The sequence below is a fragment of the Nerophis lumbriciformis genome, linkage group LG28 (genome assembly GCF_033978685.3).
Source record: "Nerophis lumbriciformis linkage group LG28, RoL_Nlum_v2.1, whole genome shotgun sequence".
In the NCBI taxonomy this organism is placed as follows: domain Eukaryota; kingdom Metazoa; phylum Chordata; class Actinopteri; order Syngnathiformes; family Syngnathidae; genus Nerophis; species Nerophis lumbriciformis.
Window position 1 is genome coordinate 25,949,562 of NC_084575.2, and position 22,903 is coordinate 25,972,464.

The 22,903-nt window shown below is 39.9% G+C and overlaps 1 protein-coding gene across 1 annotated transcript in view; it reads right to left on the minus strand.

Moving 5' to 3' along the window:
- cntn3b (contactin 3b) overlaps positions 1-22,903 on the minus strand; it is a 156,014-nt gene that overhangs the window by 49,576 nt on the left and 83,535 nt on the right. The window contains exons 8-10 of the mRNA XM_061923961.1: positions 16,684-16,820; positions 7,209-7,338; positions 1,726-1,876 (exon numbers count right to left, since the gene is read on the minus strand). Coding sequence (XP_061779945.1) covers positions 1,726-1,876; positions 7,209-7,338; positions 16,684-16,820 — 418 coding nt within the window. The remainder of the gene's footprint in view (positions 1-1,725; positions 1,877-7,208; positions 7,339-16,683; positions 16,821-22,903) is intronic.

The window sequence follows — 22,903 nt, forward strand, 5'->3', positions numbered from 1 at the left end:
TTAAAGGAAACTAACAACTATGAACTAGGTTTACAGCATATGAAATACATTTGGCAACAACATGCACTTTGAGAGTGCAGACAGCCCATTTCAGGCGCGCTAAGAACATATATTTTTCCACAATTTCAGCACTCAGGTTAACCATACCTAAATAGACACAAAATACTGCATTACACAAGACTACCCGAATGTACTCGAATGATTGAAAAAAATAAACATTTTTAAGCTAAATTACTGGTAAACACAGTTTATGTATAATAATTTACGTAAAACCGCGAGTAATGAATAAAGTTTTCATAAATTAATATATTCTGTAGACATACCCTCATCCGCTCTCTTTTCCTGAAAGCTGATCTGTCCAGTTTCGGAGTTCTTGTTAGCATCTGCTTTGAGTGTCGCAGGATATCCACACATTATTGCCATCTCTGTCGTAGCATAGCTTTCGTCGGTAAAGTGTGCGGAACAAACGACTGACCATTTCGTCGGCTTTCCCCACAGCCTCGTATTTTGAACAAATTCCGTCCAATTTCTTGCCACTTTCGCATCTTTGGGCCACTGGTGCAACTTGAATCCATCCCCGTTCGTGTTGTTACACCCTCTAAAACACACCGACGAAAGTGAGAAAATGGCGGATTGCTTCCCGATGTGACTGAGAGCGAATAAGGCGTTTAATTCGCCAAAATTCACCCATTTAGAGTTGGGAAATCGGTTAAAAAAATATATGGTCTTTTTTCTGCAACATCAAGGTATATATTGACGCTTACATAGGTCTGGTGATAATGTTCCCCTTTAATCCCCAGAACACCATTCCTACCGTCAAACATGGTGGTGGTAGTATTATGCTCTGGGCCTGTTTTGCTGCCAATGGAACTGGTGCTTTACAGAGAGTAAATGGGACAATGAAAAAGGAGGATTACCTCCAAATTCTTCAGGACAACCTGAAATCATCAGCCCGGAGGTTGGGTGTTCCAACAGGACAAAGACCCCAAACACACATCAAAAGTGGTAAAGGAATGGTTAAATCAGGCTAGAATGAAGGTTTTAGAATGGCCTTCCCAAAGTCCTGACTTAAACGTCTGGAGAAACAAGTCCATGTCAGAAAACCAACAAATTTAGCTGAACTGCACCAATTTTGTCATGAGGAGTGGTCAAAAATTCAACTAGAAGCTTGTGGGTGGCTACTAAAAGCGTCTTTTTGCAGTGAAACTTGCCAAAGGACATGTAAACAAATATTAACATTGCTGTATATTTACTTTTGACCCAGCATATTTGGTCACATTTTCAGTCGACCCATAATAAATTCATCAAAGAACCAAACTTCATGAATGTTTTTTGTGACCAACAACCTCTAATCACTCTATCACAAAAAAATAGGAGTTTTAGAAATGATTGGAAACTCAAGACAGCCATTACATGATGGTCTTTACAAGTGTATGTCAACTTTTGACTGCATCTTTAGCATCTTGTAGACGTTTTATACCAGTGAATCTAGGGTTAACTTGCATCTTGATTACAGATACCAAGCAGAGCGCAAATTGATGCGCAACAAGTATTAGCTAAGAAGGATGCCTGTCTCTCTCTCTGTCTCTGCTTTCATTAGTTTTTCCTTCTTGCTCATTATCTCCTCCCTTATGCATCTGCACAGATGCCAAATATACTATTCAAACACGTCCCCCCACGGTGAAGGTGAACGACATCGGCAAGGAAGATGCACCGTTTTCCTACCTTTCATTTCTCTGTAGCGGTTCGTTGTCCTTTTTCCACAGGCTAATTGCTGGAGGTGAAGCTTGAGGCTTGCATTCAAGAGTGACTTCGCTACCGAAGCCAGCTTTCAGCACTGCCTTTAATGGATTTTTAGAAAAACTGGGAGCTGACGCTGAGTGGGGAAGGGAGAGAGAAAAGACAGGTGAATATTTGCAGATCAGCCAAACCAACATGAAAGTATCAACCATTGGGCCTTGTGTGAGTCGCTGCGCATCTTTGGCTATTTGGCCAAATATCTACAGGGGACTGATGATCATTTACCGTATTTTTCGGACTATAAAGCGCACTTAAAATCCTTTAATTTTCTCCAAACTCGATGTCAGAAAAATTGTACCAAAAAACTTTCCGTTCTGAGTTCCCAATGAACAGACAAGAGGCTGTCTTTGTTGCACCAAGCAAAGGCTTGGAAAATTCCATTGTGTACGATGGGAGGAGACGGGAGGGGGTTATCTATTGTCATCCAAGACCTGCCCAGGCTGAAGCCAGGACCAGCCCAAGCCCGAGGCATCTTTTTTATTTTGTGTTAATGTGACCAAAAACAATGACTGTTTACATACTCTTCATTCCTTTAGAAGCAGATGTTGTTGTGTAAACAGGGAGTGTCCAAATAAAGGAGGAGACGTAAACCTTTTTCGTCAGAGCGTGGGTGACACTGTAAGAGGTTACAGGTCGACACTTCTCTCCTCAGTCCAAATTGAATTCTGTCTCTGTTTGATTCTTTGCTTCTTGTCTTGTTTAATAGATGTCATCAGTGTTTGAACCTGACACTCGACAGTGCACCTTAAAACCTGGTGTGCCTAATGTACGGAATAATTTTCATTGTGCTTACCGACCTCGAAGCTATTTTATTTGGTACATGGTGAAACTATAAGTGCGACCAGTGGATGGCAGTCACACATAAGAGATACGTGTAGACTGCAATGTGACTCAAGTAAACAACACCAACATTTTATATGCTCCATTGAAAATATAGAACATTACACACGGCGCTCAAAAATCTATCAAAATGTTTTAGTACAACTTTGGTAAGCTATGAAGCTGCTTGATCTGCTTCAACATACGAGTATTATTATGGTGTGCGTATAAGGTAAGACATATTATCTGCCGTTTTGTTTTGCAATATTATGCTTCGCCATAGCTCCCACGCCACGGCACGCTTTTCGGTCTTTTTGTATTTTTGCATGATTTGCATGGACAGTAAATCAATTTCTTACCTGCACCTCGCCTCCGGAGGTCCTGCTGCATATTGGGAGAACGATCCGCGCAGTAAAATGCGACCCCGTCGTTACAGCAATGACATCATAGCTCCCATTTGCTCCATTGCGAGCTGACGTTTATCTAAATTTGTTTGCGAGTTAGAATCCATTAAAAAGACATGTGTTCTTGTCTCTCATTGGGTTGTTTATTATAGGCAATATTACAAAAAAAATGCAGTTCCCCTCTAAAATGTGTAAAAGGATAAATTATGATAGTTTTGGATAGGGTGGAGCGTAAATTAATTCGCAATCCGGGAACGCCTTCAGAATCGAACATCTTAGACTTAGACTTAGACTTTCTTTTTATTGTCATTCAAATTTGAACTTTACAGCACAGATAAGAACAAAATTTCGTTGCATTAGCTCATGGTAGTGCAGGATAAAAAAGCAATAAGGTGCAGATATGAATAAATAGATTACTGTACAGATAAATATATTGCACTTTTGCATATGCATCCAGGTTTATGGATGTATGTTATATTGTCTTTATATTCCAGCGAGTTAATCCTTTTTTATGGGGAATTGAGGGGATAATTATGGTGCGTTCAAGAGTCTTATGGCCTGAGGGAAGAAGCTGTTACAGAGCCTGGAGGTTCTGCTACGGAGGCTGCGGAACCTCAGTGAAAACAGTGCAGACAGACTCCAAAAAAAGGTTTATAAAATTGACTGTGGAGCAAAACACTAAAAAAATATTCAATACATACTATCTAAACAACAAGGAAGTGTTGTGAATGATGATTCAAATAATTTGTAGGTCGCCTTTGAACATACTTGCCAACCTTGAGACCTCTGATTTCGGGAGTGGGGGGGTGGGGGCGTGGTCGGGGGGGGCGTGGTTGGGGGCGTGGTTAAGAGGGAAGGAGTATATTGACAGCTAGAATTCACCAAGTCAAGTATTTCATACATATATATATATATATATATATATATATATATATATCTACATCCTGAAAATATGCAAACAAAACTGTGTTTGGATAATTGATACTTCAAACTTGCATAAATAAATATTAAGGAATATAACATAACTTGGCTTCTGAGAGCTTCAAAATGTAATGAATAAAATGCTAAAGTTGTTGATAAACAAGCAATTATTTTAATAATTAAATATCGTCATTTTAAATGAATTATTATGATAATTTAAAATTAATTATTTCAAATATGTTTATTTTAATGTAAAATTCTATGGCTGGATGTAATAAGGAGTAAGAAAAAATAAAAAATAAAAATACAATTAATTTTGATGTTTTTAGCAAAATATAGTAAAAATGTACTTAGTTTTTTTTTTTTTTTTTAATTAATAAATATCTATTTATTTTTAGGTAAGATAAACATAATAATACAATTTATCTCTAGTCTGGATGATTTAGTTCTTGTCACCCTGTTGTCCTCCCGTAGTGAAAAAAGGCTGTCCTCACTCAGGTCCACATGGAGCTGGAGGGGGCGTGGCCTCCAGCTCCGGCTGAAAATCGGGAGATTTTCTGGAGAATATTTGTCCCGGGAGGTTTTCGGGAGAGGCGCTGAATTTCGGGAGTCTCCCGGAAAATTCGGGAGGGTTGGCAAGTATGCCTTTGAAATCAAAAATACACAATATTGTCAAAAGTATTTGGCCACCCATCCAAATGATCAGAGTCAGGTGTCCTAATCACTTGGCCCAGCCACAGGTGTATAAAATCAAGCACTTAGGCATGGAGACTGTTTCTACAAACACTTGTGAAAGAATGGGCCGATCTCAGTGATTTCCAGCGTGGAACTGCCATAGGATGCCACCTGTGCAACAAATCCAGTCGTGAAATTGCCTCGCTCCTAAATATTCCAAAGTCAACTGTCAACTGGAAGAGTTTGGGAACAACAGCAACTCAGCCACCAAGTGGTAGGCCACGTAAACTGACAGAGAGGGGTCAGCGGATGCTGAAGCGCATAGTGCAAAGACTTTCTGCACAGTCAGTTGCTACAGAGCTCCAAACTTCATGTGACTTTCCAATTAGCCCACGTACAGTACGCAGAGAGCTTCATGGACTGGGTTTCCATGATCGAGCAGCTGCATCTAAGCCATGCATCACCAAGTCCAATGCAAAACGTCAGATGCAGTGGTGTAAAGCTGGACTCTAGAGCAGTGGAGACCCGTTCTCTGTAGTGATGAATCACACTTTTCCATCTGGCAATCTGATGGACGAGTCTGGGTTTGGAGGTTGCCAGGAGAAAGGTACATTTAGGACTGCATTGTGCCGAGTGTGAAATTTGGTGGAATTATGGAATTAAGGCATTCGACCGTGTCCCTCGGGAAGTCCTGTGGGGAGTGCTCAGGGAGTATGGGGTATCGGACTGTCTGATTGTGGCAGTCCGCTCCCTGTATGCTCAGTGCCAGAGCTTGGTCCGCATTGCCGGCAGTAAGTCGGACACGTTTCCAGTGAGGGTTGGACTCCGCCAAGGCTGCCCTTTGTCACCGATTCTGTTCATAACTTTTATGGACATAATTTCTAGGCGCAGTCAAGGCGTTGAGGGGATCTGGTTTGGTGGCTGCAGGATTAGGTCTCTGCTTTTTGCAGATGATGTGGTCCTGATGGCTTCATCTGGCTAGGATCTTCAGCTCTCGCTGGATCGGTTCGCAGCCGAGTGTGAAGCGACTGGGATGAGAATCAGCACCTCCAAGTCCAAGTCCATGGTTCTCGCCCGGAAAAGGGTGGAATGCCATCTCCGGGTTGGGGGGGAGATCTTGCCCCAAGTGGAGGAGTTCAAGTACCTCGGAGTCTTGTTCACGAGTGGGGGAAGAGTGGATCGTGAGATCGACAGGCGGATCGGTGCGGCGTCTTCAGTAATGCGGACGCTGTGTCGATCCGTTGTGGTGAAGAAGGAGCTGAGCCGGAAGGCAAAGCTCTCAATTTACCGGTCGATCTACGTTCCCATCCTCACCTATGGTCATGAGCTTTGGGTTATGACCGAAAGGACAAGATCACGGGTACAAGCGGCCGAAATGAGTTTCCTCCGCCGGGTGGCGGGGCTCTCCCTTAGAGATAGGGTGAGAAGCTCTGCCATCCGGGGGGAGCTCAAAGTAAAGCCGCTGCTCCTCCACATCGAGAGGAGCCAGATGAGGTGGTTCGGGCATCTGGTCAGGATGCCACCCGAACGCCTCCCTAGGGAGGTGTTTAGGGCACGTCCGACCGGTAGGAGGCCGCGGGGAAGACCCAGGACACGTTGGGAAGACTATGTCTCCCGGCTGGCCTGGGAACGCCTCGGGGTCCCACAGGAAGAGCTGGACGAAGTGGCTGGGGAGAGGGAAGTCTGGGCTTCCCTGCTTAGGCTGCTGCCCCCGCGACCCGACCTCGGATAAGCGGAAGAAGATGGATGGATGGATGGATGGAATTATGGTGTGGGGTTGTTTTTCCAGGAGTTGGGCTTGGCCCCTTAGTTCCAGTGAAAGGAACTAAAACATGTTGGACAATTCCATGCTCCAAACCTTGTGGGAACAGTTTGGAGCGGGCCCCTTCCTCTTCTGCACCAGTTCACAAAGCAAGGTCCATAAAGACATGGATGACAGTCTGGTGTGGATGAACTTGACTGGCCTGACCTGAACCCGATAAAACACCTTTAGGATGAATTAGAACGGGGACTGAGAGCCAGGCCTTCTCGACCAACACCAATGCGCTTTTGGAAGAGTGGTCGAAACTTCCTATAAACACACTCCATAACCTTGTGGACAGCCTTCCCAGAAGAGTTGAAGCTGTAATAGCTGCAAAAGGTGGACCGATCTATTGAACCCTATGGGTTAGGAATGGGATGGCACTTCAAGTTCATATGTGAGTCAAGGCAGGTGGCCAATGTGGCAACATAGTGTATGTTCACAGTGTCTGCAAGCATCATCGCATTTTGTCAGGCTTGATTAAGCCCTGTCATGTTTATCGAGGGAGAATAGAAGCCGTCTTTCAGATGTAAGTCATTAGTAAAAGGAATCAAAGCTTGTAACCAAATCAATAAGTCATCAATATGCACGAACAATGTTGCAAAGCCTTGGTCTTGCAGTATCCAAATCAATAGGATGAAACACCTGACAGGAAAATGAGACAGTCTTTCGCATCCCATAGTTAGATCAAATGAGTTGACAGACTGTGGCTGCCTGGTTTTATCTCAGTCAATGATCAAACACACAGACATATAAATGGAGTAAAAAACACAAAGAGGACAACTTACCTAACACTGTTAGTTGGGCAGAGGAATAAATAATGCCGTGTTTGTTCTCGGCCGCACACTGATACATTCCAGAATCGGACAGGTTTAACGCGGTTATGGAAAGAGCCCCGTTTTCGATTTGTATCCGGCCCTGTGAAGGAAAGCCAAACAGTTCAGCATATTCCTTGCAAACGCCGATCTAATATGTCCTAAGGCACAAAAGCAATTACTTGTGCTACACCAGGAGAAGAGACACAGCGAGAAATGAGGGGGGGGGGGAAAGCCTAAGGAGACTTGTGGCATTCCACGCATGTTTATATTGAAATGGAGTAATATGTGAGGACATGCAAGGTGGGTGGGTGGGGGGTTTAGGTGGAGAAACTGCTGCCTTGCATCCTTGATACATATTAGAAGACGGACACACTGCATGTTGTGAAGTTATTTGTTATTTGTTGGAGTTTAAGTGGTCACATAAGAGTTGAGGTTTTTTTTTTCTTACTAAACACAAAATCAGGGGTCTCCAAACTTTTTGACTCGGGGGCCGCATTGGGTTAGAAAAATTTGGTCGGGGGCCGGTCTGTGTACTTATATATATGGTAACACTTTAGTATGGGGAACACATGTTCACCATTAATGAGTTGCTTATTATATGCAAATTAGTAACATATTGGCTCTTAATTAGTCATTATTAAGTACTTATTAATGCCTTATTCTGCATGCCCTTGTTATACAACCAGTAAGCCATTAACTAAGCGTTAACTAACCCTAACCCTAACCCTTATTGCCTATTAGTAACCCTAACCCTAACCCCAACCCTAAAGCTAACCCTAACCTTAACCCTTATATGTTCCCCTAGTGTCCAAATATCTCTTTGTTACTTTAATACCATACCATACCATACCATACCAACTTTATTTATAAAGCCCTTTAAAGACAAGCACAGTTGAAAAACAAAGGGCTGTACACCACAAAGAAATGGAGGCAAAGGACAGACTAAAAAATAACATTTAAAACAGAAATAAAAATACACATTTAAAAAGCAAATATAAATTACCCTAAGAACAGTTTGTTAGATAAAAACAGTTTAAAAGTTAAAAACAGTTCAAAAAGTTGAAAGCTAAAAACAGTTCAAAGTCTCATGCTGGGTTAAAAGCCAGTGAATAAAAATGGGTTTTAAGAAGGGTCTTAAAAATAGCCAATTTAATAGGACACTAATTAATGGGGAATATGTTCCCCATACTAAAGTGTTACCATATATATATATATATATATATATATATATATATATATATATATATATATATATATATATATATATATATATATATATATATATATATATACACAACTTTAACACTGTTACAAATATGCGCCACACTGTGAACCCACACCAAACAAGAATGACAAACACACTTCGGGAGAACATCCGCACCGTAACACAACATAAACAAATACCCAGAACCCCTTGCAGCACTAACTCTTCCGGTACGCTACAATATACACCCCCCCCCCGCTAACCCGCCCTCCACCTCAACCACCCCCAACCCCACCCACCTCAACCTCCTCATGCTCTCTCAGGAAGAGCATGTCCCAAATTCCAAGCTGCTGTTTTGAGGCATGTTAAAAAAAATGCAATATATATATATATATATATATATATATATATATATATATATATATATATATATATATATATATATACATATATACAGTCATGCTCATAAGTTTACATACCCTTGGAGAATTTCTGATTTATTGGCCATTCTTTAGAGAATATGAATGATAACACAAAAACCTTTCTTCCACTCATGCTTAATGGTTGTGTGAAGCTATGTATTGGCAAACAACTGTGTTTACTCTTTTTAAATCAAAATGACAAAAGAAAGTACCCAAATGACCCTGATCAAAAGTTTACATACCCCAGTGACTTTGATCTGATAACATGCACAAAAGTTGACACAAATAGGTTTGAATGGCTAATCAAGGTTCCAATCCTCACCTGTGACATGTTTGTTTGTAATTAATGTGTGTGTATAAAAGGTCAGTGAGATTCTGGGCTTCTGACAGACCATTGCATCTTTCATCCAGTGCTGCACAGATGTTTCTGGATTCTGAGTCATTGGAAGGCAAAATAATTGTCAAAGGATCTGCGAGAAAAGGTAATTTAACTGCATAAAACAGGAAAGGGGTATAAAAAGATATCCAAGGAATTGAGAATGCCAATCAGCAGTGTTCAAATGCTGATTAAGAAGTGGAAAATGAGGGATTCAGGTAGACCAGCAAAGATTTCAGCCACAACTGCCAGGACAATTGTTTGAGATGCAAAGAAAAATCCACAAATAACTTCAGCTGGAAATTCAGGACTCTCTGAAAATTTGTGGTGTGGCTGTTTCAAGATGCACAATAAGGAGGCACTTGAAGAAAAATGGGCTGCATGGTCGAGTCGCCAGAAGAAAGCCATTTCTGTGCAAATGTCACAAAGTATCCCGCTTACATTACGCCAAACACCACAGAGACAAGCCTCAAAACTTCTGGAGCAAAGTAATTTGGAGTGATGGCTTTCTTCTGGCGACTGCCCTAAATCACAAGTGTCTCAAAGGGCTGCACAAGCCACAACGACAGCCTCGGTTCAGAGCCCACATAAGGGCAAGGAAAAACTCACAACCTAGTGTGATGTCAATGTGAATGACTATGAGAAACCTTGGAGAAGACCGCAGATGTGGGTGACACCCCCCCTCTAGGGGAAACCGGATGCAATGGACGTCGAGTGGATCTAGCATAGTATTGTGAGAGTCCAGTCCATAGTGGATTTAACATAATAGTGAGAGTCCAGTCCATAGTGGGGCCAGCAGGAGACCATCCCGAGCGGAGACGGGTCAGCAGCGCAGAGATGTCCCCAACCGATGCACAGGCGAGCGGTCCACCCCGGGTCCCGACTCTTGGACTATCGAGCCAATCACTGCAGTATTGACAATACACTGACACCACGATGGTTGGAATCGTTATTGTCATTATTTGTATCACTCCGCCCACTCATGTTTACATTCAAGAGCTCTAGCTTAGCAGTTAGCATGGCTTTTTGTACCCTCCTATGGTGTGCAGGATGACGTTTCTAACCATTCCTCATCCTAATAGTGATTTAATATGTGCATGAAACAGTGAGGACTGTAAATTGAGTTGACTATGCGGAGGTTCACTCGTCGCTGTCAAATTTGCAGGACACCGCTAGACTGTGTCGTCAAAAAATGCACTCACAAAAAGACGATGGTAATAAAAAAAACTATCGTGGGACAAATTTACATCATTAGTATCTTAAGTTAAAGTTAAAGTACCACTGATTGTTAGAATAATTATGTATATATTATCACACAACTTTTATGCTTAAGGGCCGTTGCTATAATTACTGTCAATTGTGCGGAAGTGGTATTTTTCTTTGTCTGTGCAAAGCTGGCAATCCAAAAGATTGCAAGCCAGTCTGGTATCAGTGTTTGTGTCCAGGAACGGCCTGCTGACTGCCGAGGACTAACACCGCTGTGACGCAGACAGAGCAGAGACAAGGCGATATCACCAGCGTCAATACATTTGCATTTTTGTATAATCATATATTGTGTCTAACTGGAGCTGTCGAGATTACCCCCTTCCCTCAGCGACAGCTTCAGTGATGTAAACAGGGACCTCCCAAATAAATAGAGGAAGCACGCGGCCTGGACTTTTAGAACGTAGTTTGGATCTGTAAGTAGAATACAGCCCAAAAAACGTATCTCCTTATTAATAATTTAACTCTGTCTCTGCATGATTCCTTGCTTCTCGTCTATTTTAATAGATGTCATCAGTGTTTGAACCTGACACTGATAGACTCACGCACACCGGGTGTGGGGAAATTACTCCCTGCATTTAAACCCATCCCCTTGTTCCACCCCCCCTGGGATGTGAGAGGAGCAGTGAGCAGCAGCGGTGGCCACGCTCGGGAATTACGTCGTCCATATCGTGTAGCCCTAATCCAAACCACATTCCATTGTGAAAAAGGAAATCAAACAATCGTCTAGCTGGAGTCAATGGCAGGATTGACTCATAATGATAAAGAGCCATTATTGTCAGACTTGCAGAGAAATTGAAATTTAATTAGACAGTAAGAAGAAGCCTGGGAATCAATCAAGATTCTCAAGAAGACTGGTGATTTGATCTATTACCCTACCGGTACTTTGATATTTTAGTATCATCAGCACATTTTCTGCTGGATCTACTCTCTATTTAATGTTGCAGCTGTTACACATACTGTAATATTGTACATGGTATTTGTTATATATTGTATATATGATAAAAACATATAATATATCAGTATATATCATATACTGTACATATATTATGTAAATACTACATACATGTTATATTTGATATTGCTACTACGGTACATTTTTTGTCTATTTTATACCTGCATTATCCTTTCCATCCTTACACTTTCCATCCTTTGTAACTGAGCTACTGTGTGGAACAATTTCCCTTGTGGATCATGAAAGTTTGTCTAAGTCTAAGTTGGTTTTCTGTTTTGTCTGTTTTTAAAGTGGGCTAAATTCTTAGATTACACCATTTCTTTAATGAACCGTTCCATCAAATCATTTTAGGTTCCATTAACATGTTACTGAAACCTTCTGCTCCAGGCAGCGCTGCAATTCAGGCCAAAAATAGCCCACTAAAAAAGTCCCTCATAAAACAAATAAATTACTCATTATCATAATTTTCAGGAGATTAATTGCCTGGACGGTGGAGGTGCGTGTGGAAACATGTCTGCCTCACGGCGAGAAGATCAGGGGTCCTCGGCTCGAACCTGTCTTTGTGGAACGTGCCTGTTCTCTGCATATTTATTTATTTTATTGCATAATACATCAAAGAGGACTACTTTATCCTTTTCAAAAACTACAAAGCAGGCTGCAGTTTTTACTCTGCTATTACGTTGTTCTGCCATGTGTTGGGAAAGGTACCAAGTTTGGTACTTTTATTTAGAGATGTCCGATAATGGCTTTTTTGCCGATATCCGATATTCCGATATTGTCCAACTCTTAATTAACGATTCCGATATCAACCGATACCGATGTATACAGTCGTGGAATTAACACATTATTATGCCTAATTTTGTTGTGATGCCCTGCTGGATGCATTAAACAATGTAACAAGGTTTTTCAAAATAAATCAACTCAAGTTATGGAAAAAAATGCCAACATGGCACTGCCATATTTATTATTGAAGTCACAAAGTGTATTATTTTTTTTAACATGCCTCAAAACAGCAGCTTGGAATTTGGGACATGGTTTCCCTGAGAGAGCATGAGGAGGTTGAGGTGGGCGGGGTTGGGGGGTGTATATTGTAGCGTCCCGGAAGAGTTAGTGCTGCAAGGGTTTCTGGGTATTTGTTCTGTTGTGTTTATGTTGTGTTACGGTGCGGATGTTCTCCCGAAATGTGTTTGTCATTCTTGTTTGGCGTGGGTTCACAGTGTGGCGCATATTTGTAACAGTGTTAAAGTTGTTTATATGGCCACCCTCAGTGTGACCTGTATGGCTGTTGACCAAGTATGAATTGCATTCACTTGTGTGTGTGTACAGCCGTAGATATTATGTGATTGTGCCGGCATGCAAAGGCAGTGCCTTTAAGGTTTATTGGCGCTCTGTACTTCTTCCTACGTCCGTGTACCACTCCGTACAGCGGCGTTTTAAAAAGTCATACATTTTACTTTTTGAAACCGATACCGATAATTTCCGATATTAAATTTTAAAGCATTTATCGGCCGATAATAACGGCAGTGTTGTGTTTTAGTGTGTTCCTGCCTTCTTTTTTGTCTGCACCTGTGTTTTAGTGATTCGTCCCCGGCGAGGGGCGGACCTGGTGACACACCTGCTCGCAATTAGCCCCCCAGTATTTAGGCTCGTCACCTACAGCTTGACCTTGCTGGTCATTGTTTCCCGAACTCCGCACGTGCATGCGCCTACTTCGCCTCATGGTACGTTGTTTTCCCTTGTCCTGTTATTTTTAACTTCTTTGTGTTTGTTCCCTAGCCTCCTTTGAGGCAGCAAAGACTTTATGCGGTCTTGGTGCGCCCTGGCTTTTCCCCCTGCCAACCACTGAGAAACCTGTTTTGTTAGCATTCATGGTGTGCACTTCTGCCCCATCGCTTTTTGTTACACTTTTTAATTTATTAAATGTATTCCTTTTTGTATTTCAAACTTGCCTCCCGTCTCTGCATCCCGGGGTCACCCCCCTTGACCAGTTCATACTTAATTCTGAGTTCCAAGTTCCGATGCACAGGAAATCCCACGGTAACTATTTAAGATACTTGGGTTGCAAACTCAAGCGCCAGCTCAAACAGGCACATTCATAACAGAATGCTCGAGGTAATGTTGCAATCATGTTAATGAGAAAGCGCTCAAAAGTAAGGTGCCACTTTTCGAGCTAGTTTGCTGCTAATTTATATGGGATATGCCAGATACAGGCTACTGATTAGCATTGACAATTTTACCAATCAAAAATGCAACTCAGATGCACGTAGCAATCAAACTACTCTAAAAAGTACCGGTCACGTCGTGACATTGCTGGTTTTACGAGCAGAGGAGCATGTTCGGCAGCGCACAATCACGGAGTACTGACAGGCAGACAGAAAAGGGAGAGTGGATACATTTTGGCTTAAAAACTAACAACAAAGGTGAAGTTATAACACTGAAACGCCCTCATGAAGAGGTGCTTTCAGACATGGCTAGCTAGCTAGTGGCTAAGGTCCATTCGCAGTCGGCAGTAGTTTGGCTAGTAGTCCTCGTCTCCATGGCGACAAATAAAGTACGTTTCTTACAAGTATCAATCCAGCAGGACGAAGAATAGCTAAACATGCTTCACAACACACCGTAGGAGGATAACAAGCTGGCGCTTCATAATGTAAACAAACGCCATTGGTCGATCTACACCTGACATCCACTGTAATGATACCAAGTACAGCAGCGTATCTAGTCGATACTACAATGATTACATCGATAACTTTTATAATCACACAATCATTTTCTTTTTTTTTTTTAAATGTATATTATGTTTATAAACTCAGGAAATATGTCCCTGGACACATGAGGACTTTGAAGGTGAAGGTGAAGACATATTTAATTTTAACACTCAAAAAAAAGAAACAAACAAAAGGCGCTCACAGTGGAGGTACAAAACTTGGCTATAAACACAAAACTTGCACAAAGGCAGAAACTATGAACAATGAAACAAAAACACTAACTGTGGCATTAATAAACAAAAACGTACTTGGACGTGGCATGAAGTGCGCAGAGGTAAACAGATTGTGACGGGTATGATGTCGCCAGACAGACAGCCTGGCAACTGGAAGCTTAAATAATAGTGACATGATTAAAGACAGGTGCGTGAGTTGTGAGGGCAGGTGAAAACTAATGGGTTGCTATGGTGACAAACAAGAGTGCACAATGAGTCCAAACGTGGAACAGGTGAAACTAATGGGTAACCATGGAAACAAGACAAGGGAGTGAAAAGCCAGAAACTAAAGAGTCCAATAATTAAACAAAACAAAACATGACTAAAACAAAACATGATTACACAGACATGACAGTATCATCCAAAACTAATGTGAAGTATCCGAAAAAACAGAAGAATATGTGATTATTATATTTTAACAGAAGTGTAGATATAACATGTTAAAACAGAAAATAAGCAGATATTAACAGTAAATGAACAAGTAGATTAATAATAAATGTTGTACCGCTTGTCCTTCATAATTTTGACAAAATAATAGAATGATAAATGACACAATATGTTACTGCATACGTCAGCAGACTAATTAGGAGCCTTTGTTTTCTTACTTTCTACTAAAAGACAAGTTGTCTCGTATGTACACGATTTTATTTAAGGACAAACTTGCAACAACAAACATATGTTTAATGTATCGTAAGATTTTTTGTTGTCCCCTTTAATTAGAAAAGTATCAAAAATAATACAAATATATTGGTACCGGTACCAAAATATTGGTATCGGGACAACCCTATATACTACATGAACACACACAAAACCACCAAAAATGATTTATCGATACTCGGGATGTAAATTTGATCAACTCACAATTCGGTTTGATTCAGGTTTTTGGGGAGACAATTTGATTCAGAATTGATTCTTGATTCAAACCAGTTTCTTGCAATATATATATATATATATATATATATATATATATATATATATATATATATATATATATATATATATATATATACATACATTAGGTCAGGGAAAAACACAAGAGGCTAAATCTTCCCTACAAGCCTGTTTCGCAGGTTTCCCTGTTTTCCCTGCTAAAATCTGAAAAACAGGCTTATAGGGATGATGTAGCCTCTTGTGACCTAACGTATATTCCGCATATATATATATATATATATATATATATATATATATATATATATATATATATATATATATATATATATATATATGTTTAATCAAGGTTTCTGTAGTTTATCCGTTATACAGTGCTCAATACCGGAATAGAGCGGAATATACGTTAGGTCACAAGAGGCTACATCATCCCTACAAGCCTGTTTTGCAGATTTGAGCAGGGAAAACAGGGAAACCTGCGAAACAGGCTTGTAGGGATGATATAGCCTCTTGTCTTTTTTCCTGACCTAATATATATATATATATATTGCAAGAAACCGGTTTGAATCTAAAATCGATTCTGAATCAAATTGTCACCCCAAAAACCTGAATCAAACCGAATTGTGAGTTGATAAAATTTACATCCCGACTATCGATACATTTTTGGTGGTTTTGTGTGTGTTCCCTGTTTTCCCTGCTCAAATCTGCAAAACAGGCTTGTAGGGAAGACACACCTTCAATGCATTTTCTTTATTTCCATGACTATTTACATTGTAGATTGTCACTGACGGCATCAAAACTATGAATGAACACATGTGGAGTTATGTACTTAAAAAAGGTGAAATGACTGAAAACATGTTTTATATTCTAGTTTCTTCAAAATAGCCACCTTTTGCTCTGATTACTGCTTTGCACACTCTTGGCATTCTCTCGATGAGTTTCAAGAGAAAACCTGAAATGGTTTTCACTTCACATGTGTCATAGTTTTGATGCCTTCAGTGACAATATACAATGTAAATAGTCATGAAAATTAAGAAAACGCATTGAAATGAGAAGGTGAGTCCAAATGTTCAATTAACTTACAGTGCAATCAAAACAAATAGGAATTGATAAATTGGAAGTGAATCGATTTTTTTCGAGCACCCTTAATCGAGAAATATTCCGGGAATTGGTGGTATATGGGTTCAAATATGAAAGCATGGGTATCTTTAAAGAAGTGGCTCAACTCAATATGAATTAAATAGAAATCTGGGGGTTTGTGTTAATTGACGTTCACAGAGCAGTTTACACGTGTCATATGAAACATAACAAGATCCACACAACATCCAAGCCCTCATTCCCATTCATCCAATTGCATTACCTCTGGCATCACTTGCTCTCCGTTCTTCAGCCAGCTGTACGATGGTTTGGGCTTTCCATTGGCCTTACATTCCCAGAACAGATTTTGTTGGATGGACAGAACTGTGTCAGCCATTGTCTGGAACCAGTGAGGTTTGGCTTGGAATAAATGAGAGGATTACATTTTCAAACATGTTCCCATTAAGGATTCAGGGACCAGAATTAGCAAAGAGCTATGAAACAGCTCTTTAAATATATGTACACGGACATTTAATTCAAAGTGAGAGTGAACATTAGTAATGAGTAGTTTATTGACACTACACAAACTGAAAGTTGGTTGATTAGAGGTTTCACTGTATTTAAAATCACATTGATTTAATTTGGAAGAAAGTAAACATTCATTTATATTCTGTTGTTTCAATTAGTCGTTTAACGGGTGTAAGTACAGTAATAAAAATGTATCAAAACCTGACCGTATGAAGGGTCTGGAACTTAAAATTCGAGCAGAGGAGCATGTTCGGCAACGCACAATCACGGAGTACTTACAGTCAGACAGTGTGTAGACAGAAAAAATATGCATTTTGGCTTAAAAACTAAAGATAAAGGTGAAGCTATAACACTGAAACGCCCTCAGAGGTGCTTTAAGACATGGCTAGCTAGCTAGCGGCTAACGTCCATTCGCAGTCGGTAGTAGTTTAGCTACTTCTAAATCACTAATCCTCGCCTCCATGACGACAAATAAAGTAAGTTTCTTACAAGTATCATCCCTGCAGGACGAGGAATAGCTAAACATACTTCACTACACCATACTTGCCAACCTTGAGACCTCCGATTTCGGGAGGTGGGGGGTGGGGGCGTGGTCGGGGGTGGGGCAGGGCGTGGTTGGGGGCGTGGTTACATATATATATATATATATATATATATATATATATATATATATATATATATATATATATATATATATATATATATATATATATCCTGAAAATATGCAAACAAAACTGTGTTTAGATAATTGATACTTCAAACTTGCATAAATAAATCTTAAGGAATATAACATAACTTGGCTTCTGAGAGCTTCAAAATGTAATGAATAAAATGCTAAAGTTGTTGATAAACAAGCAATTATTTTAATAATTAAATATGTTCATTTTAAATGAATTATTATGATAATTTAAAATTAATTATTTCAAATATGTTTATTTTAATGTATAATTCTAATGCCTGGATGTAATAAGGAGTCAGAAAAAATACAAATAAAAATACAATTATTTTTTATGTTTTTAGCAAAATATAGTAACAATGTATTTAGTTTTTCTTTTTTTTAAATTAATAAATATATTTATTTTTAGGTAAGATAAACATAATAATACAATTTATCTCTAGTCTGGATGATTTAGTTCTTGTCACCCTGTTGTCCTCCCGTCGTGAAAAAAGGCTGTCCTCACTCAGGTCCGCATGGAGCTGGAGGGGGCGTGGCCTCCAGCTCCGGCTGAAAATCGGGAGATTTTCGGGAGAATATTTGTCCCGGGAGGTTTTCGGGAGAGGCGCTGAATTTCGGGAGTCTCCCGGAAAATTCGTGAGGGTTGGCAAGTATGCACTACACCGGCGTCACCGCTAGCAAGATGGCGCTTCATAATGTAAACAAACGCCATGAGTGGATCTACACCTGACATCCACTGTAATGATACCAACTACAACAGCGTATCTAGTCGATACTACAATAATTACATCGATAATTTTTAGCATCACAAAATCTTTTTTAGTTATTTTAAAATTCATTTTATGTTTATAAACTCAGGAAAGATGTCCCTGGACCCATGAGGACTTTGAATATGACCAATGTATGATCCTGTAATTACTTGGTATCGGATCGATAACCACATTTGTGGTACCATTCAAAACTAATGTAAAGCATCCAAACAACAGAATAATTTGTGTTTATTACATTTTAACAGAAAAGTAGATACAACATCTTAAAAGAGAAAATAAGCTGATATTAACAGTAAATGAACAAGAAGATTAATAATCAATTTTGTACCGCTTGTCCTTCATAATGTTGACAAAATAATAAATAATAAATGATAAATGGGTTGTACTTGTATAGCGCTTTTCTACCTTCACGGTACTCAAAGCGCTTTGACACTACTTCCACATTTACCCATTCACACACACACATTCACACACTGATGGAGGGAGCTGCCATGCAAGGCGCTAACCAGCACCCATCAGGAGCAAGGGTGAAGTGTCTTGCTCAGGACACACGGACATGACGAGGTTGGTACTAGGTGGGGATTGAACCAGGGACGATAAATGACACAATATGTTACTGTATACGTCAGCAGCTAAATTAGGAGCCTTTGTTTGCTTACTTACTACTAAAAGACAAGTTGTCTAGTATGTTCACTATTTTATTTAAGGACAACATTGTTCTTCGGTCGCAATAAGAAACATATGTTCAATGTACCGTACCATTTTTTTGTTTAAATATAGCCAATAATGCCATATGAAGGGCCTGGAACTTAAAATTCCTAAACATAATCTCTGCACAATCGATGTATGTGGCTGGCCCGCGATCTGTGTGGCGGCGAACAGCGAACATTTTTATTAAAGCGCATATGTTGAAAAGGGCAATTTCAATGTCCATTGTGTGCATTGTGTGCGGCGTGGCGCAGTGGAAGAGTGGCCGTGCGCGACCCGAGGGTCCCTGGTTCAATCCCCACCTAGTACCAACCTCGTCATGTCCGTTGTGTCCTGAGCAAGACACTTCACCCTTGCTCCTGATGGGTGCTGGTTAGCGCCTTGCATGGCAGCTCCCTCCATCAGTGTGTGAATGTGTGTGTGAATGGGTAAATGTGGAAGTAGTGTCAAAGCGCTTTGAGTACCTTGAAGGTAGAAAAGCGCTATACAAGTACAACCCATTTATCATTTATTTATCATTTATTTAAAAGAAGGTTATGCCAAGCAGAAAACATTTGGTTTGTATCAACTAATTTCCCTAAAATACCCATTTCGAGGATATACATTATGTTTTATCCAATTACTCAATTAATCGAAAAAACTATGATTATTACCTTATAGCTAAAAATATCGATAGTTGCAACTAGTGTTGTCCCGATACCAATATTTTGGTACCGGTACTAAAATTATTTTGATACTTTTCGGTACTTTTCGATACTTTTCTAAATAAAGGGGACCACAAAAAATTGCATTATTGGCTTTATTTTAACAAAAAAATCTTAGGGTACATTACACATATGTTTCTTATTGCAAGTTTGTCCTTAAAGGCCTACTGAAACCCACTACTACCGACCACGCAGTCTGATAGTTTATATATCAATGATGAAATCTTAACATTGCAACACATGCCAATACGGGTTAACTTATAAAGTGCAATTTTAAATTTCCCGGGAAACTTCCGGTTGAAAACGTCTATGTATGATGACGTATGCACGTGACGTCAATAGTTGAATCAGACATTTTGGAATAGGGCGGTCGCCAGTTTAAATCGTCTTTTTTCATCGCTAAATTCCACAGTATTCTGGACATCTGTGTTGGTGAATCTTTTGCAATTTGTTTAATGAACAATGGAGACTGCAAAGAAGAAAGCTGTAGGTGCGATCGGTGTATTAGCGTCTGGATACAGCAACACAACCAGGAGGACTTTGACTTGGATAGCAACTATAGCAGCTTGGATAGCTATCCGACGCTAGCCGCCGACCACATCGATGATCGGGTGAAGTCCTTTTTCGCTCCGTCGATGGCTGGAACGCAGGTGAGCACGGGTGTTGATGAGCAGATGAGAGCTGGCGTAGGTGGAGAGCTAATGTTTTTAGCATAGCTCTATCGAGGTCCCGTAGCTAAGTTAGATTCAATGGCGTCGTTAGCAACAGCATTGCTAGTACAGCATTAACCGTGTGGTTACAGGTCCAGAGTTTGGTAGTATTGTTGATATTCTGTCTATCCTTCCAGTGAGGGGCTTATTTCTTTTGTTTCTATCTGCAGTTAAGCACGATGCTATCACCTTAGCTCTGTAGCTAAAGTGCTTCGCCGATGTATTGTCGTGGAGATAAAAGTCACTGTGAATGTCCATTTCGCGTTCTCGACTCTCATTTTCAAGAGGATATAGTATCTGAGGTGGTTTAAAATACAAATCCGTGATCCACAATAGAAAAAGGAGAGAGTGTGGAATCCAATGAGCCCTTTTACTTAAGTTACGGTCAGAGCGAAAAAAGATACGTCCTGCACTGCACTCTAATACTTTTTCATCCACAAATCGTTCATCCTCGCTCAAATTAATGGGGTGATCGTCACTTTCTCGGTCCGAATCGCTCTCGCTGCTGGTGTAAACAATGGGGAAATGTGAGGAGACTTTCAACTTGTGACGTCACGCTACTTCCGGTACAGGCAAGGCTTTTTTTTATCAGCGAACTTTATCGTCGTTGTTCTATACTAAATCCTTTCAGCAAAAATATGGCAATATCGCAAAATGATCAAGTATGACACATAGAATGGATCTGCTATCCCCGTTTAAATACAACAATTTCATTTCAGTAGGCCTTTAAATAAAATAGTAAACCTACGAGACAACTTGTCTTTTAGTAGCAAGTAAACAAACAAAGGCTCCTAATTAGTCTGCCGACGTATGCAGTAACATATTGTGTCATTTATCATTCTACTATTTTGTCAACATTATAAAGGACAAACTGTAAAAAAATGATTATTAATCTACTTGTTCATTTACTGTTAATATCTACTTATTTTCTGTTTCAACATGTTCTATCTACACTTCTGTTAAAATGTAATAATCACTTATTCTTCTGTTGTTTGGATACTTTACATTAGTTTTGGATGATACCTCAAATTTAGGTATCAATCCGATACCAAGGATCATACATTGGTCATATTCAAAGTCCTCATGTGTCCAGGGACATGGTGTACCGGTACTTTTCAGAGGCGGTATAGTACCGAAAATGATTCATTAGTATCGCGGTACTATACTAATACCGGTATACCGCACAACCCTAGTTGCAACCGTACGATATTTCCAAACTGTATTAATTTAATATTATAATATTATATATAATAAAATATCTATATAATCACATTTTGCACTGGTCCTTAGGGCGTACTCGCACTAGGCCAGGGGTCGGCAACCCAAAATGTTGAAAGAGCCATATTGGACCAAAAATACAAAAACAAATCTGTCTGGAGCCGCAAAAAAATTAAAAGCCATTTTACATACAGATAGTGTGTCATGAGATATAAATTGAATTAAGAGGACTTAAAGGAAACTAAATGAGCTCAAATATACCTACAAACGAGGCATTATGATGCAATATGTACATATAGCTAGCCTAAATAGCATGTTAGCATCGATTAGCTTGCAGTCATGCAGTGACTAAATATGCCCGATTAGCACTCCCCACAAGTCAATAACATCAACAAAACTCACCTTTGTGCATTCATGCACAACGTTAAAAGTTTGGTGGACAAAATGAGACAGAAAAAGAAGTGGCATAAAACACGTCCTAGAAAGTCGGAGAAAGTTATGCATGTAAACAAACCACGGTGAGTTCAAGGACCGCCAAAATTAGTAGGACAAAACGGCGCTCGCCAAATACTCAAATCAGTGAAGCATGTTTAATATAAACAGTGGGATTTATAACAATTAGGGAGGTTTGTGTCATGTTTGGCCTCCTACAGAAACCATATTAAAACAAAAAATTAATTATTTCCCCTCATCTTTTTCCATTTTTCATACATCTTTGGAAAAGCTCCAGGGAGCCACTAGGGCGGCGCTAAAGAGCCGCGGGTTGCCGACCCTTGCACTAGGCCATTTGTTCTGTGGTGGTCTAAGGCAGTGGTTCTCAACCTTTTTTCAGTGTGAAAATGTTTTTAATTCAAGTACCCCCTAATCAGAACAAAGCATTTTTGGTTGAAAAAAGCACTATGTCATCAGTTTCTGATTTATTAAATTGTATAACAATGCAAAATATTGCTCATTTGCAGTGGTCTTTCTTGAACTATTTGGAAAAAAAGATAGGTTTTTATTTATATTTTATTTATATATATTTTTGAATTGTTGCTCTTTTTAGAATATTTAAAAAAATCTCACGTACCCCTTGGCATACCTTCAAGTACCCCCAGTGGTACGCGTACCCCCATTTGAGAACCACTGGTCTAGGGAGTGATTATCCCTCCCACTCCACGTCCCTGCTGCCCTGCACACGATGTCTATT